Genomic DNA, 17,429 nt, shown 5'->3' with positions numbered 1-17,429 from the left:
AAATTCTTTGATTTGTTAATTGGCAGTGACGCTCTGAAGCTGTATTTTGGAATCTGTTCACACCTACCGCATCACTACCTATTAATACACCACGATTAAGTAGTACTCTGGTACACACTGCAGACAATTAGTACGCAGTGTGGAGTTTGGGCACAGCAGAGGTTTGTGTTGCTCGAGTCAAAGGTTAGCTTCCAAAATAGAAGTGGAGAAATAAAAAGGTAGTTCCAAGTGTCAAAGCAATGAAACAGCCAATTTCATTAGTAAGCAGTGAGGAGAAACACAAGAGTAGCTAATGTCGCTAACGCGTCGCTTCTGGTGACAAACTAAAAAGTAAGCAAGACCACCACGCATAAAAATGTTAACATTTATTGCCGTTTCTGAATACCGCACTGAAAGCAAAAGCATTCAGAGTATACACAGAAATTATATATGGTTTCACAAAGGCAGTGAACACATACTGTATTACAATCTACAAAAATCTACTTTACAGAAATTTAAAATTCTAAATATCAAAAAGTACAGCTGCAGAAACAGGTGTAGAGCTGGAACCAGAGACTGCTCCATATTATCGGTCGGTGAAACAACATGGTGACATCACAATACAAAGAAAGCAGAAGTCATCTTTGTACTTACAGCTGGTTTTGTAAACTACAACTGGCAGACGGAACAAAACAAAAAGACAAATTGAAATAAAAACATACTCCAAAATAACCAATTGAATTGAAATGATCATATAAATTATGGTGGTTTTATGCATCCAAAATATATCATTTTACAGAAGACGCCTCAACAAGGTAGCATGTCATTGTATTGTTAGTGGGATTGGTAGTGTATCATTGAAAACAAACAAAAAAAAAAAAAACATGGTTAAAATATTATAAGGACACAATGGAGAAAAGAAAAGTCTCATCTCGTAGGGAGAGAGAAATCAATTTTAAAACAATGCATGTTCTCAACAGCCTGGTGGAACTTGGTGGAGTAATAATATAGTGGTGGTGGGGGTGGGAATCGGTAGCTCAGATCTTTAAACCATTTCATAAATAATCAGGGGGCTGGTGTGGCTTTGCTCTGACCCTGGTAGCGTAGCACACCGGGCGTAGAAAACAGCGACTACAATCTGGTCACAAGGTCCGAATGGTTGGTGTGAGCGGTAGAAGAGAAAGAACCGGACCACCCCGGCATCCGGACAACCCCGTCCAACATAAAAAAAGAAGAAAGAATCCAGCCAAGAAACTCAAAACTGCTGCAACCAACCCCCTTTTAAGGGAAACTTTAAAACACAGGATAAGAAGATCAATAAAATATTCCAGTTTAAAAGAAAGAAAACTTCAAATGAAAATTTATTTGTATGCCCACATCAATGCCAGGTAGCCATTTTGGAGGAGTGTCCAAAAAGAGGGGACGAGACGGCGCCCGTCCTGTGTACGAGGTATCGTTGTCCTCATTCCCAGTGACAGTCAAGCTGGATTCAAGGACAAGCTGGTTCATGGTCACACATGGCTGCAGGGAGGGAGGGGGGGGGGGGGGGGCTTCAGTCTAGTCCTGCTCCATGGGCTCCTCAGTGGTCCCAGTGTTCAAGGTGGCACTTTCCATGGCGCCCTCTGTAGGAGCTTCAGGCGTACTGCTGGAGGGAGCGAGAGCTATGTCTTCTCTGGTCGCTTCTAAACTCTCCTCTATGCTACAGCTGCTACCGCTGCTGCTGCCGCTGCTGCTGCTGCTGCTGCTTACTGGGTCGCTGTTGCTTTCCTCGCTGGTCTCGGGGTTCTCCAGGACGCCTGCGGGCGCCTGCTGCTCCGTCTGATCCATGTCACTGCCCTCCTCCTGGGAGCCGCACGGCACCTCCCTCTCGGCCCGCTCGGCCTCCGGTCCGGAGCTCGCACACGCCTCCGCCTGCGTACTGCTCGTTGGTTCTGTGGTGCAAAAAAAAAAAAGACGCGATCACAAAGTGCGTTTCAAGTTTTAGACTGAAACGACCCAAATATTTCCCCGACGGTTCGAGATAGATGAACGACTGATTTGCGTGTCAGCTGGTCAGGCAACCAGCTTCCTTTCATTATCGCAGAAAAGCTAGATCACATTTATATTTTTAGACATATTTAAAGAAAAGAATATCACACTCTTAACATTCAGCATCTTAAGCCTGAAGATTGCCCACATTAGGTTTACGGGTCGGGTCATCTTGGAAGAATAATCTATTGTTGCTATAAGATGCTCATGTAAAATGATAATTATTCAAATCATAAAAAGAGAAACACAAAGAGGCTACATGTCCACAGTCAGCAATGAGTTGACATTAAAGGACATGAACAATCATTTAATTAAAATCAATAATTTACAGCTCAACAATGAACTGTCATTGCCCGTCACACTGTAGGTTTGATATTTTCAGCATTTAATACGGTACTAAAACTAGTGCAGGCTAATCAAGCAGTCAATAGAAAGGTAACAATATTCAGTTTTAGAGATGTGTTGAAACAACTTTAGCATCATTTTGGAGGCTACAGTTTGTTGTGCTGCTGAACTGTATATACAGTAACAGAGAGGTGTGTTTTGTTATTTAGACTACCCACATTGATAACAATGAGGTGGACACAATTATAGAAACATTAACGCACCTGTAGCTAACAAACTGACTATCGAGTGTAATGTGCAGCCAAATAAAGTGCAATTGCAGCATCGCTCACGTTTTCCATTACCTTCCTGAGTGAACTCGGCTTTTTTAAGAAAGTGTTGGTGCATGAACAGTCCATACCATACTTTCCTCAGTAACGCATCACAAACAAACCAATTAACACACGGCACATAAAATAAAATCACAGTACCTTGGTCCTCGGCGGAGGCAGCACTGCTGGAGGCTTCATTCTCCTTGCCGTACCCAGCCTTCTCCTCTTCCTCGTCCTCCTGGACCATGGCTTCTGCCTCCTTTGAGAGGCAGGTGGCGTGTAAAGGCCTCAGCGTGTCCGCCTCCTGATCTTCCTCCTCATCCTCGTCGTCGTCATCGTCCTCGTCGTCCTTGCTGAACTTAAGTCTCTTCACTTCCTGCTGCTCGGATTCCATGTCCTCTTCCTCGTCTTCTTGGTGTTTGTTCTTCACCGAGCTCCCCAGGGAGCCTCCTGACGCCGACACCTCGCTGGCGAACAAAAAAAAGGAGACGCAGGAGATACAAAATGTGATTCCAGCAGGTTTGGAATAGACTTCCTGGTGCGTTATAGCCTCCGACATACCTGGAGTCTTTGTCGTCGTCGTCGTCCTGCTCCGTGTTGAGGTCTTTGTCGTCGGTGCTGTCGGGGAGCCCGTTGGCTGCTAGTGAGTGGGCCAGAGACAGCTTCGGTCGGGTCAGTGGCCGGGGAGTTCCAGGACCGTTCACTTTCCTAATAAAAACATCAAAACATGAGGAAAAGGACTGAAGAAAAAAATAAAATTTTAACAATAATGACAAAAATCTTTATGTGTATTTTAGGATCAAGGACCACATCTGTCCCCAACACAACCTCTCTGTAAAAGCAGATGTGTTCCCAGGAAGCATCACTCCGTTCATTCTGTTCATCGCACTGCATCCATTTTTTCTGTACAAGCAAGTTATGAAAAACAAAATTCACCAAAACATGATATCCAGTTGTTATTTGGTTTTATTCTGAAGGGAAAGCGTTTCATTTGAAGAAGACACTTACTCTGAGGTTGGGTGAACACAGCTCACCACCATTACGTTCTGGACAGAAACAAGAATTCATAAATGAGTGATAACAGGTGAGCGCAGGTTAGAAATTTAAGGAACAAAAAGAAAAAACAGCCACGATGATGAGGACGTACCTTCTCCACCCCCCGAAGAAACTTATCTGTTCCTGTGTAGTTCCTCTTGGGTTCTGTGAGCAGCTCGCACAAGCGCTGGATCGTAAATGGAATTCTAGAATTAAGACAAAAAAGCAACAGAGTGAATATTCAGTGAATGGGAAATGTGTCATTTAGGTGGTCTTCTACACTAATTTGCACATTTTGTTTTATTCTTCTATTTAGTAAATTTGGTGAAACTCAGGAATAGCTGGCGCTTTGGAGTTAATGTGCATCAACATCACAAGAGAGGGGAAAGATATAGAGTACACTACTGTAGCATGATTACGTGACAGTTGTCAACTAATAGCATTTGGGATCATTTATACTTATTAAACATATCACTCAATCACATCTAACTTTTACAAACTATCATAATTAATTATTCGGATGATTATTTCCCCGATTCATCACTTGGGTCTATAAAATGTCGAAAACATATAAAATCTCAATCACAAGTTCCCAGAGCCCACGGTGTCTTCTTCAGATATTCAGTTTACTGTCGTATAAAATAATGAAAAGCAGCAAATTCTCATTTTGCAAAAGGTTTGTTCACAGGGCATTAAAAAAACCTCAAAACAATCAATTGATTATTAAACTTCTTGTCAGGCAATTTCTTGTCGATTCAGACCTATTTGACGTAGTTATCACTTTGGTTTCATTACTTTAACAGAGGACATTAATGTACACCTAACCTGTTCGGAACATTTACAACTTTTGGGATCATTAAGGGGCTCGTTAATTATTATATCCTCCAGTACTGTCGAATATTTATCAAAAACCTCATTGGATGAATATTTTATGAAACCACCAATGCCAATAGTCAACACGACAATATCTCCAGAACAACATTAAGAGGTATTTGGTTTAGAAATATACAACATTTTCTCCATATAGCTCGGCCCTAACGCAATGGCTGCGTCCCGAGATAAAAACTAAAATCTTTTCTCTCTTCGGTAAATATCGGTCCACGGTAGAAGTTAACATTTTTAGTGCCGGGCTACCAAGAGCTTTAGAATCTGTCCCACGCATTGTTTCTCCTGCTTCACCCTTTCCATCCAAAGACATCACAACATCTGTGTTGAAATGTCAGCCAAACAAACGGATAAAAGGAGAAGTAACGCCACCATAAGGGAATTTACTGTGCTGGAAATCCATTTTATCTTTGTTTTGACTTTGTTCAATTTAGTCCGTGAGGTTTACTGTCATCATAGTAGCGCCCGGGTTTTGGTTGGTTAGTAACGGCAGGGGCGACAGGAGTGCAACAGCCCAAGCACCTTGGATGAAAGCGGCACGGCTAGCGTTTTTAGACTTCCTTTTACTGGTTAGCATCTGATGTAGAAGCTGTCAAGAGCCCGCTTGGTTCCACGTAACCGAGACCAAACCCCTCGAGTTGGGCTGGGTCTAAGTTATAGTTAGTCTTACTGGGTCTGGGTTAAGCTCCGTTCTACACCCGTGTGTCTCTGGTCTGCGTCTCATATCAAAATGGATCCGAGCAACCTCACAATCAGGTCTTCTCTTGCGTTACATCACCACCATTGCAGAGGACGAATGTGTCAGTAGATAGTCTACACAGCATGAGTAAACTGAGATTTGTGTCACCCATGAATCATTACTTTGCACCATCACTGACACATTGCGACAAAAATCGGTATACCGAGCAATTTTACAGCAGTCACACAGGATGAAAAACATAATAATTATGTTGTAGAACAGATATATCCAGAACCAGACAAGTTATATCTGTCTTCTTCATCCACACAATCAGCCTGCCACCATTGCTGCCTGACAGATATGTGCTATTTTAGCTGGTCACCTACCCATTGTAACCCTTCACAATCTTCAGGATTCTCTCCTTCATGTCTTCAAATGGAATGGACTCCACGTTGGGATTTGCGGGACCTCTTTGCTCAGACGCTGAGGCGCTAAAGTCGTCCATCACCGTCTCCAATTTAAACAGGAAGTAGTCCTTAAATTGAGACCATTGAACCCTAAAATGGTAAGCAGAATAGGGATCAGCACATTAGTATACAGGAAAAACTGTGTTGCATGCAATGGTTGCATGTCACACAGGAAGAGGCAACGACACACAGTTGCACTGACGTCAAAATTGCACGATGAACTAAGAAAATATAAATTCTTCAAATTCCGTATAAACCTTATTGCTGGACCTGCTGCACATTTACAAATGGTTATGCAAACAGTTGTATAATAAACAATAATATATGAGTGTTGTAGTAACGTTAGTCATTTATCTGCTATGTTCACTTACATGGTCTCTCCAGTTTTGGCAATGTGACATAGAAACTGTTCCAGAAGAGGAGACGACTCCGACTTTGGTTTCTTATCAAAATCTGAGGAGAGAAAAACAAACACACACTGACATTACATTGTGTACTTTAGCCTGATCGGGAGGACAGGCTTTGATTTAACCTCCAGTTTTTAATAACTCGGCTGTACAGCTTTTGGGTGTTTTGGCTGCATTAAGCAGACTAAACGAAGCTTGTTTAGCGGGTCTCTGGAGACACTTTGGCTGATAACATTGTCCATTTAGCTATTTACATAACGTAACGTTAGCAGGCTAGTGGGTGCTATCCATCTAAGCTAGGTCCCTATGCTAGCTATAACTAGCTCAAGTTTAACGCACTGTGGCTAGCATTTGAAGTTAGCCGGTAAAACAGCAGTCTACCGATTAGCCGGTGACACCGGCCAGCTATTTCCTCTCAGAACAATAACGTCCGTTAGCTAAATTAAATCAAATTATATTATTAAATACATATGCGTCCGGGAGTACGGATAAAAAGAAGCATCACAGTTTGGTTAGCTTTCTTCCCCTGGCTAATGAATTGGACAGAGAGCTAACCATTTCCGTGAAAACCGCTTGTACAATTAGCGTTAGCTAGCAGCTAGCAAGCGACATTAGCTTGTTAGCTAGAATCCGTGTGCATTTTTTTTTTTTTTAATAATATAGCAAATTCGGAGGCACGAGTACAACGTGTGGTCTCGATAAACACGACATCTGTCGAAGTAAACAGAAGTGACCTCTGAGCGCCTCTTGAAGCGAGTCAATTTCCATCACGCCGTTGCTCTCTTGTCAGTCTAGTGGATGTAAAGAAGCAGACTGGTCGTGTAGCTGCTGCTAGCTATGCTAAGACCTCACAGGCAAAGAGGAGGGAGCATTTTAACATGGCGCCGTGAGGTCACTGCCTGTTCAGCAACAGATGAGGCACGAGCGACATCATTATGGAAGAATAACCTATACAATAAGATACAACAACAAAATAAAATAAATATAAACATCTACAATATATATATAGACATATATAATATCTATATATAAAGCACTGCAATGGCAAGAGCGACATCATTATGGAAGAATAACCTATACAATAAGATGCAACTAAATAAAATAAATATAAAAACATCTAAAGTTATATATATATATATATATATATATATATATATATATATTACTTACACTGGGTTACTTTCCGATACAGAGTACTGATATGAGTTAATAACTTCACAGTGCTAATAATGACTTTGAAAACATGTTTTATTTTCATCAAATGTTCCTCACTTTCTGACTGTAACAAATTAAACATACAACATGATGCTGTTGCTGATATTGTAACATTCAACATTGTGTTTTCCTGAGCATAGTTAGCAGGAGGGATGTCAACAGTGAACTGTTAACCAATAAGAATTCAGTTAAAAGAAATTTAAGTTTCCAGCTGCAGTGACAAAACAGTTTACCGAATCTGTGTTACGGTTGTGAACCTGCGCTCTTCGGCAGCGATGAAGGAGTGGTCCAGGTGTTTCCCTGAAGCACTGGTTGAGTTTTTAAAAAGATGGTTTCAGGGTCTCAGGGAGGCTTTTTCTTATGGTTTGTTTATTTTGGGCCCGAAATATTATGCAGAGAAGAAGACTGTACACACATTAGTGAACTTTTGGCTGGTTCTGCCAAGTTGGCCCTCTGGCTGACACACAAGAACTCAGCTCAGAGTGCCAGCAGTGTGGTATGCCAGACTGCTGAGGGTGGAATACATTTATTATCAGATGATAGACAGTGTGCAGGCCTTTAGCCACATAAACATTTCTGTGTTTGGACGGCAGGTTTTGTTGCATTTTAAGCTCAAGTGATGATGTTTCAGTGATCTGGTATCTCCCTGAAATGGTCCAATAAAGGGGTTTTGAATAACTCTCCTCTCCTCTATTCTCTTCTCTTCTCTTCTCCTTTCCTAAATTCAGGTCTATTTATTCGACAATACTGCGAATGCTACTGTACTGAATAACTGTGTCCTTTTTGATGAATTATTCTACACAATTTCTTCTTGTCGCGTTAAAGACGTACACATTCAACACAGTTCACATAGCTCGGCGAAGATTCGCGAATCACTTGAATCTTCTCGCTTCGCTAATAAACTCCCTCAGGGCCGTGATGTTCAGGTTCTGTGGAGTCCTTGGCCTTCTTACCGTGTTTCACAGAGGGCAGACTGCTTCCTTCAAGCCGAGGTCACAGGTGAGGAGACGGTCTGGGACGCACGATGAGCCGAGGGCTGCTGGACCAGTTTGGGTCTGGAATGAGGATACAGCTGACGGTTAAAAAACAAAGACAACCCTCAGATCACTGCTCCACATCATGACTTTCTCAAGTCACAAAGTGGAATTAGCAGTACAATACGATACAATAATACTTGTACTACTGATAGTAAATGTCATGCAATACATAATACAAGTACAATACAAGTGTTTGCAGTTAAAAAAAAACAGTAAAGTGCCAAATGTTTGCATTGCTTTCATAGTGTTACTGTTGCAGAAGGCCTTACATATGTCAACAACATTCTCTTATCATTTCACACAGTGAGCACTGATGAAGTTTAATTGTACAGAAGAAGTTATACTGTAACATGTCTGACTGCAGAGACTTCTGTCAGAATCTTGTGCAAACTAATTCAAATTACACCTGACCTGGACTGATATAAAATATAATTATAGTAAATAAATATGAAGGATTGGGCTGTCTAGAGATCAAAGATTAAACTGATTTCTCAGCAGTTTATTCAAAACATTAATATGTGCATGTGCATACGTATCCAGTTATAGTTAATATCAGTTATAAATTAGTCTGGAAGCGTTGATACAGTTTACTTACATTTCTACACAAAGGTTACTTTTACAGAGCAAAATGTAGGCCAGACTTTATTCGACAATATGTCAATTTTAAGCTCTCTTGTGAATTGACAAATGCGCTGGGCTTTTCCGAGAAAAAAAATCTTTTTTTCACATGCTGCTCACCGTGTGTGTTGTTCGGGGCACGATGACATAAAACTGACCCAGTTTTGAACAACGTTGTGTGTGAAACAGCCTCATTATTGCTAATTTGATGTTCCCAATAAGCCCGACATGGATTCAGGAACTGAAACTGGGTTTAAAACACTCGTGGGAATCCCAACCTGTTCCGTTTTGCCTCAGACATTAAAATATCTTATACCACTACTATAAGCAAATGGTGAAACACACACAGTGCTAAGTTCAGTTAAAGTCCAGTATCAAAACAAATATAGCAAATCAAGTATCAAACCAAACTACATCTAAACGCAAGTTGTTGTGTCGAGACAAATCTTTTGTGTTGCGATCCAGCAATGTGTCTTGCCTTTTGATCTGTTTGCAGACCTTCGGTACATTTCCATTCCCATAAATTGCATATATTTACATATAAATGAGACTCGGCACATTGCATTGATTTATTTCGAAACACATGTTGACTGCACAGCCAAGTCCAGTTTCAAGTTCGAATGACACATTTAGATCATTACACCACGTTGAAAGTACTGCTGCTGAAACATGTGACCCATGTGTTCACAACTGACCATACAACATATTAAAAACCAAGAGACCCCCTCAAACACACACACACTCATTTTCTTGTAGTAAACATGAATATCTGCACGGCACATAATCTGTAGCTTGTAACTATGCATTTAAAAGCTAGCACTTTTGGTTTTGATTACCTCGGACAGTGTAGCATCGGACGTGGACATGTTGCGTACAAACAAACCATCTGGTCTCAATATCATTCTGAAAGTGCATTTTAACATTCGGCTTGTAACATGAAATCCCACACCTCCTCGGTTGTGCCGCGTTCAATACTGACGGTGGCATTTGTCAACTTGCAACTCTTCTCATTCACCCCAAGCTCACGTTCAAGTGATTTGCTGGCACCACATTCACATGATTGTAGAAGAGCGGTTTATTAATCTACTACTTCAAGTAGCAGAGCTCTCCAAAGTGACTTTGTTCACCGTGTTCACGAGGGAAAATGAAAACGGGAGATGCTATCGTCAAACTCTCGGGTGACGTAAATTTGCCTTAACTTTTTGCTTTTAGCCCAGACTTGTGACGTAGAGCTCATACTTTCATAATTCTTGATAAAAAGAATGTCGCTTTTGTTTTGTCAATATTCTCATCCATTTCAAAACTGGGATGTGAAAATTTTAAGACGACAATAAGGCAAACCTATTCTACGGCATCACTGACCAGCACTGTATGCTTCTCTGTATACATAGGCTTATTACCCACACCAATGTTCACGAGACCAAATCCAGGAAGTGGTACATGTGTGAAACACACAGCAAACACAGAGCCCACAGTTCGCACTAGGAAACGCCGGTGTGACACATAATCCACAGCGAGACGGTCCTCTGCGTCGTCAGATTAAAAAACAGGGAGTCCATTTCTCCATCGGTTTATTTGTGCGGCCTGACGCGTCGCACCACTTTGTCCTCGAACACCTTCCTCATGGTCTTTTCTATCTGCTTGAGGAAGACCTGAGGGATCCGACCACACAGGGTGTTGACCGTGTCCAGGAACTTGGTCTGGATGGGGTAGAACAGCGACTGGAACATGTTGTCCTCGAAGGGAAACTGCAGGAACAGAGTCATTGTCTTGTGTCAGTTCGGATCCCAATGCTATTTCAGTTTGATGGGTTTTTTTTAGTTTTTTTTTTTAAAAATGGGACATATCAACGGGCTAAATGGTGTTTACAAATTCCATCAGCAGGGGTGGGGTGAGGGTGTTCTGTATTAATCATAAATTACGACCCAGCTCGTCTTTAAGAGGCTTATCTCCGCGGAGCAGGGAGGGGAACTGACTGAAGCCGGAGAAAACAAATTCTAAATTTAAAAAAAAAATGACCCAGATTGTTTAATGCAAGCAAGAGAGAATTTGTATCACAGAGAAAATACTCAAAGCTGCTCTTTTTCTGAGCTGAAGGCATTAAAAGGAACAGTGCAACATTTCGGGAACTATGCTTCTCCGGTTCTATCCCAGAACTATGCATCAACACCATATTATTCTCTCAGTAAAACGTGAATGTATCCTACAGGGATACTTACGTCACGTATTGCGTCATAGACTACTTTGAACGCTGGCTGCTTGTCGTCGTGATACACTCCCCGATTGCCATGGAGAATGGACACGCCCTCCTCTTCCGCCCCTTTACAGTTACTCCCGTACATACAGTGATCTGGCCTGTAGTTCCACTGGCAGGGAAAGATGAAGAGACACTCTGGGGAAGAAAAAAACAACACAAACAACAACAAAAACACACAAGAACACATCGTTGCTGTGCATTACACCAAACACTGTAAGGACAGTAACTCATGAAGGTTTTTAAAAGGCAGGTTTGTGATGCATATAGATAGCTAGTTTTGAACTACGGTATAGAACATACATATCTAACCCTTCCTCAAACAATGCACTAACACCAGCGATGCTAACTCAACTGTCGCTCTGAGAGCACTTAACGCCCGCATCTGGCCGCTGCAGCTGGAACTCAGTCTGCTGCCGAGGTCTGCCCGTTGCCTGCAGCCACACGTTGCCTGTGTTGTTTACTAATCCAGATTCATGATGTAGACCAGTTTATCAACAGTGAAATAAGGCACAATTGATGTGAACATGTTGAAACTGCTGTGTTGAGCGCAAAATGTGGACAGTTGCACAGTTTGGTATTGTGGTAATGTCTCTTGTGGGCCTTCAATGGACCTCTTTGAAGCATCTTTCTAGTGGTACACGATGTGTTTTCAGTGTGATAATACTGTGCGCTATGATCATTGTGGAAGAGCTCTACCTGGGTTGTAGTGGAAGATAATGTTGAGGAGGTCCTGGTCTCCCCAGGTGATGTGGTTCTTGTACTTCTGATAGAGTGGATGTAGAATATCCTCCCATGAGAGGCCACTGGGGATCATGCTGTTCTGAAATACCAACAACAACATTCACTCGCAAACAGCTCCAGAGAATCTTTTCTTTTTCTCTTCCAAAAAACACATCATCAAAGGAGGAGCACATTTACATGCCCGCTGCCATTTGCAATCTGCTGGCAGTATTAAGAGCTGAAGAGCTGCTAAATTGAGTTCTGAGGGCAGAAGTCTGTGCTTCGAGCGCGGTAATCAGACAGCTTCAATCGCGGCCCACTCAGAGCACTGTGACTGGAGCTCAAAGAAAACAACCTTCAGAATGCAAAAGGAAAATCACAGCTCACTTTGGCTTTCGTATTTTTACGCATACGACTACGTTTGGAAGCTCACTTTGAACATTGTGCTGCGGATCCTTGTGAGGTTCATCAGCATGACGCCGGAGTTGACCCCCGTGACTCCGTAGAAAGGGTGGCGCGCAAAGCGGCTGTACCAGCCAATCTTCGGGACCTCGTGCTCCGGGGCCATCGCTGCCAGCTGGGTGCCGTTGAAGGACTTCAGGAGGCTCCAGATGTCGTCCATGGGCCGCAGGAACAGCACGTCGGTGTCTACGTAGAGCAGCGAGTCCACGTCTTTCAGGATGACCTGGGGAGGACACGAGTACATTTATCATTGGGATGTTCACGACCATGGTCGTTCATCTAAAAGAGCTAGAATGGGCAATACACCGTGAAATAATCTAAAATGACAAACGGTGATATACTACACTGTTGGGTGCACCTCCTCACAAACAGCTTGCTCTCCCAGACAGCCACTTACATATTAATAAAACATAACTATAAGTATGCAGAAAGCATCAAGAGGTTCAGTTCAGACCAGATCAACATAATGTCTGAGTGGGGGGGATTCAACAGCAAACAAACCCTTCAATATTTTAATAAAACTGCTGACTTGGTGACTTTCTTGGTAGATTTAGGGTCTTTTGGAGCAAGTGCTGCAGGCTACGTCTGTTGGAAAAGGGTTGGCAACACTGGGCTGGGTTTTTTCGTTGGATGAAGTTGAGTTTGAGCTGTTTCAACGGCCTCGTTTTATGTGTGTATATCCACAGCTTTACATATAGTTCAACATTATAACATTATACATTTCCTCAGTTCAGAAAGGGTTGACCACCTCGGATTTCAGAAGTCAGAGTTAATAATAATTGTGTGATGTGATCTGTGGAAGAATTCACATCTCATCAAACATCGAAGTTGTGGGCTGCAGTGGGAGAAGAAAATGCTGACTACTGTCTGCTAAGAACAATAAGATGAGTTAAAGATAAGACAATCCCGTCTCCACTGATGAATTGTGCCGTCGCTGTACGGCAGACAAATCACAGTCTCAGCCAGTTTGGCGGACGTAAGATTTCCCGCTTCAGAGCTGAGAAACTTTGAGAGTTTACACTATATTCATAGAGCCGAAGTGACTCCCCAGTATAAGGACAGAGCACATTATGTGATTCTTCACTGTTTATAAGTATCACATAATGTCACAGAGTGCACCAGTCACAACACATCATTTAGGATATGCAACAGTTACAACACAGCTAACTGGGATGATGAGGTGCAGGGTAAAGACAGTAGCACTTAATAGCTAATGGCTAGAGCTAAACCACGTCACCATGCTGCAGTGTGTTTCCACCACAGACTGCGGTGCCTCTGTTGGAATTGTGTTGCTGACAGCAGCGAGGAGCGGGTGCTGGTGTGTGTGTGTGTGTGTGTGTGTGTGTGACAAAGCAGCAATCGATGCCGACAAGCCCAAACAGAGCAGTAACCTGCTGCTCCAACGGCCTCATTTTCCATCACCAAATTGTACCAAAAGTACATTTACTCTAAGTGCAATTTCAACCTACTGGCACTTTACTTGGAGTATTTCCCTTTAATGCTACTTTATACTTACTATGTACATCTCAGAGGGAAGCATTGAAGCTTTAGTTAGTTCTCTCCCATAGCAGGGGGAGAACGGTGGAATCAAAAGAAGAACCCATGACAATGGCTAGAACACCTGAAGTTACGGTTGGTGAACTTCCCATAGTGGAAGACAGGAGGCACACTGGGGGATCCACCACATATGTGCAGGTCTGACCCAATTCTGAAGTCTGACCCAACCCACCTGAGAGCTTGGTGTAAAAGGAGTGTAACAGACCAATTTTAAGAACAGAATTGGATTTGGATTTTTTGCAGCATTAACTGCCAAAACATCTGGGGAAGGACGCGACGGTACTGAATCAGGATGGACCGATCCGGCCTTTCCATAATCCAGAAGCAGAGAGACTACAGGGTTCTCAAAAGGTATTCCCCGTTCACTGATCACCTTACAGCCAGAGAAATTACCTATGGATCTGTCTGGACTGCGATGTCTTCATTACACGGCAAGTGAGCTTGTTAAGTTGTTTCAATGAACACCAGCAGAAAAAGAAAATCAATGGCCGTCACTCGATGAAATGGCCGGATTCAGCCTCTGGTGACCGCTTGTTAAGTGAATGCTGCAGAAAAAGTGTGAAATCATCAATAATCACAGTAATGACCTATAACCACGCACTGGGATGAAATAAAAGAGTGGGAAAACGCTGTTTAAGAAAGAATTAAACATTTGTTCGTAACATGGGTTAAGGACATTATGCACGGTGAGGATATGAGAGGAGATAAGTGCTGCAGGCTTACAGGGAGGAAGAGTCTCTGAGCAGCACAGGGCTTGAACAGCTTCTTCCACTCGTCGGCGTTCCCCACGGAGAAGGTGATGGGGTAGATCCTGTGCTGGAACTTGGCTGAGACGGAGCGGGGCCACTGGTTCAGCTGGAAGTAAGGAGACACATTTTAAACAGAGGGAACTGTCTGACGGACTTCTTAAAAAAGGTGGAGGAGGTAAAAGTACGTGTGAGAAACAGCCATTATCAAAACTATTCTGAAAGCTAATCTCTCTCTTTTAACAGACTTATCGACATAAAATGTCCATTTGACGCGGTGACGCCATGTGTCGTGGAGCTGTGTGGCTCTGCACGAAGTGCATGCAGCCGCCAGCTGTTGTTTGATTAGAAAGCTGTAGCCTAAACAAGGGACGGCACCCTCCTAAACTCCGCAGTGTATCGCCGAAGCTCGACTTATCCGAGCGGTTAGGCGTCGAGTTCCCTCCATAATCACCAGTTTGGCCCTGAAACGCACCGAGGGAGCGCTGCGAGGCCATTGCAGCGCTCGGTTGTGCCGACGAGGACAAGGAATCAGAGGAGATTATGAACAAACCCATCAACCCTCAACACGTGGACACCATGTCTCTTTACGCTGCGCCTAGACATAAGCTGCTAGCTGTGCATACCCAGCATATGTGGCCTATTATCTAGCACAACTCTGTCTCCCGCAAGGGAATTTGTTTTTTTAAACACATGGCAATGATTCCCTGCTACACACGACGGCAAGCACACAGGTTTAGGGTTTCGGATTTAAAAGCTGTTCAAGCAGGCTTAGGCGCTGTTTAAGGTCCATTAACGTGATGTTAATAGACTGAGTTACCATATCAGTGGAGCTAATCAAAATCCCGCCAGGCACCTCTGCAAAGGTGACTTTGAAGTGATGCATGGTGCTGGAGGAAAAAAAGAGCAGGGTGTCTTGGTGATATACGACTCCCCAGCCTTGAGATAAAAGGGTTATATGTCTGTACCAGAGGGAGTCAGAGTTAAAACTGCTCTGATCTTGATATCATCTATTACAAAGAGAAGGGGGTGGGGCGTGTTTAACGGAGTCACTAAAGACGTGTAGATGGAAAATAAAAAGAGTACCGCTTATAGCAAAAGTCTCCGCGTTTCCACATTTGATGTTATTGTAAAAACCCTGCACTGTATATATTTGTGGCATCGGGGCCACTGGAGGGTTCTTACCTTCTCTTCAAACTGCGGAGCCAAAGGGTCCTCAGCAAATATGTGAAACGTGATCCTCTTGAGGCTGAACAGGAGGGCTGATTTGACCATGGCGAGGGTCTCGTCCACACGATTCCCACAGGCCACCACAGCCAGGTGCATGACCTCCTCCGCCCGTTTGCGCTTGGTCACAGGTCGGGCCACATTACCCCGACGTTTGCTGGAACAGCCATGCAAAAGAGAGGGGTGAGAAAGTGCTAGGAGTCTGGTACAAGGAAAAGGAACAGAAAATGTACAATAGTTTAAACTGGACACAGTTCCACTAGAGTGCATTTTCAATGCAACAATAAGGACAGGGAGATACAAATGGACCCCATTCAGTGAACAAATGATGTAGCCTACAACGATGTTTTCAGATCTAAATGGGCCAAGGCCATGTGTGGGGAAAGTGGAGGGTGGTTTGGATCACTGATTACACAAACCTCGTTTCCTTCACTCGTCGCCACTCGCCTGTACTGTAAATTGGGCTGCGGGCAGCAGTGCTCGTGAAGAGCAATTTGTACTCAACAAGAGATGTACTGAACCAAACTTGAGTCAAAACCATACAGTTCAAAGTAAAAGAACTGAAAGAGAAACTGTAATTCAACACCTCCATAGTAGACTTGACCAATATGGGATTTTGAAGGTTTAAAAAACCAAAACTCTGATCTGTTTAAGCCACCAAATAATAAGGGTTTGTAGCAATACTGACACATACATGCCCATAAACATTTTTACATAAAAATCCACAAAACTATATATCAATTCAGTACTCAGTTATTAACCTCTTGTGCCTTACAGTTTTCGCTGTACAAAAACATGGCCTTTGTCTGCTTCACTGCAGCGCTATCATGCTTGTATTAACGATAACATTCAGACAATTTTACAGTTTACAGGTTAATGACAAATGCTAAAAGTAGAGAAGAGTTATTCAGCGAAACGGTTGAATTACGCTTGCTAACGTTAGCCATCATAAGCTATTGGTCTCCAGACAAAGTAAGGCTGTAGCAGCACAAACCCCGAGCGTACTGAAGTAAGGATGTGTTTTTCTGTTTATCAATTCAACTTTTCATTTTTGAGAGTAAGAATATGTGGTGTCTTTTGTTCAAAGTCTGGGCTTTAAAGTGCGTTTCATGTGCAGAATCTGACCAGAATTTTTGCAGCAGAATGAATTCAGGTTGAAATCTTTCCATTGACACCCAGCAACTATATCTGTTGAAAACACTTCCACTTGTGGCCAAATCCATCCCGGCACATGGAGGCTCTAATCACACCTGTCAACATGTCACTGATGAACAGCAATGGCATGCCACTTCACGAGAATCCAGACGGGTGAAACAAGCGATGCATTCAACGAAATAGCGGATCATCACTTTCATCCTCCTTGTCAGACAGACAAGGTGAAAAATCAGGGATTTTTCTCAAATACCACCCCCCCCCCCCCCCCCCCCCCCCCCACCCCACCCCCCCCCCCCCCC

At 43.0% G+C, this 17,429-nt stretch overlaps 2 protein-coding genes across 2 annotated transcripts in view; both read right to left on the bottom strand.

The window, feature by feature from the left end:
• Positions 1-350: 350 nt before the first annotated feature.
• ppp4r2b (protein phosphatase 4, regulatory subunit 2b) lies at positions 351-7,008 on the bottom strand. The gene is made up of 9 exons (XM_031854524.1): positions 6,871-7,008; positions 6,101-6,182; positions 5,649-5,819; positions 3,811-3,904; positions 3,672-3,709; positions 3,492-3,566; positions 3,225-3,371; positions 2,823-3,130; positions 351-1,910 (listed from the first exon to the last, which is right to left on the bottom strand). Exons 1-9 carry the CDS (start codon positions 6,902-6,904, stop codon positions 1,537-1,539), a joined length of 1,323 nt encoding a protein of 440 aa, XP_031710384.1. The 5' UTR covers positions 6,905-7,008; the 3' UTR covers positions 351-1,536.
• A 1,923-nt stretch (positions 7,009-8,931) lies between these two features.
• Positions 8,932-17,429, bottom strand: part of gxylt2 (glucoside xylosyltransferase 2) — a 13,981-nt gene continuing 5,483 nt past the window's right edge. Inside the window, exons 2-7 of the mRNA XM_031853751.1 lie at positions 15,934-16,132; positions 14,726-14,857; positions 12,417-12,668; positions 11,960-12,083; positions 11,226-11,398; positions 8,932-10,754 (exon numbers count right to left, since the gene is read on the bottom strand). Of these exons, the coding sequence (XP_031709611.1) occupies positions 10,578-10,754; positions 11,226-11,398; positions 11,960-12,083; positions 12,417-12,668; positions 14,726-14,857; positions 15,934-16,132 (1,057 nt within the window). The 3' untranslated portion in view covers positions 8,932-10,577. The remainder of the gene's footprint in view (positions 10,755-11,225; positions 11,399-11,959; positions 12,084-12,416; positions 12,669-14,725; positions 14,858-15,933; positions 16,133-17,429) is intronic.

This window comes from Anarrhichthys ocellatus, unplaced genomic scaffold (assembly GCF_004355925.1).
Source record: "Anarrhichthys ocellatus isolate YVR2014 unplaced genomic scaffold, GSC_Weel_1.0 scaffold1, whole genome shotgun sequence".
Lineage (NCBI taxonomy): Eukaryota > Metazoa > Chordata > Actinopteri > Perciformes > Anarhichadidae > Anarrhichthys > Anarrhichthys ocellatus.
This window is presented reverse-complemented; position numbering and strand designations above follow the sequence as displayed.

Excerpts from the sequence above, each read along its gene's own strand:
- ppp4r2b (XM_031854524.1), bottom strand. The coding sequence starts at position 6,904 with ATGGAAATTGACTCGCTTCAAGAGGCGCTCAGAG. Across the intron at positions 6,183-6,870 it reads GCTTCAAGAGGCGCTCAGAG|ATTTTGATAAGAAACCAAAG; the intron begins GTCACTTCTGTT and ends TTCTCTCCTCAG. Across the intron at positions 3,372-3,491 it reads ACATCTGCTTTTACAGAGAG|GAAAGTGAACGGTCCTGGAA; the intron begins GTTGTGTTGGGG and ends TGTTTTTATTAG.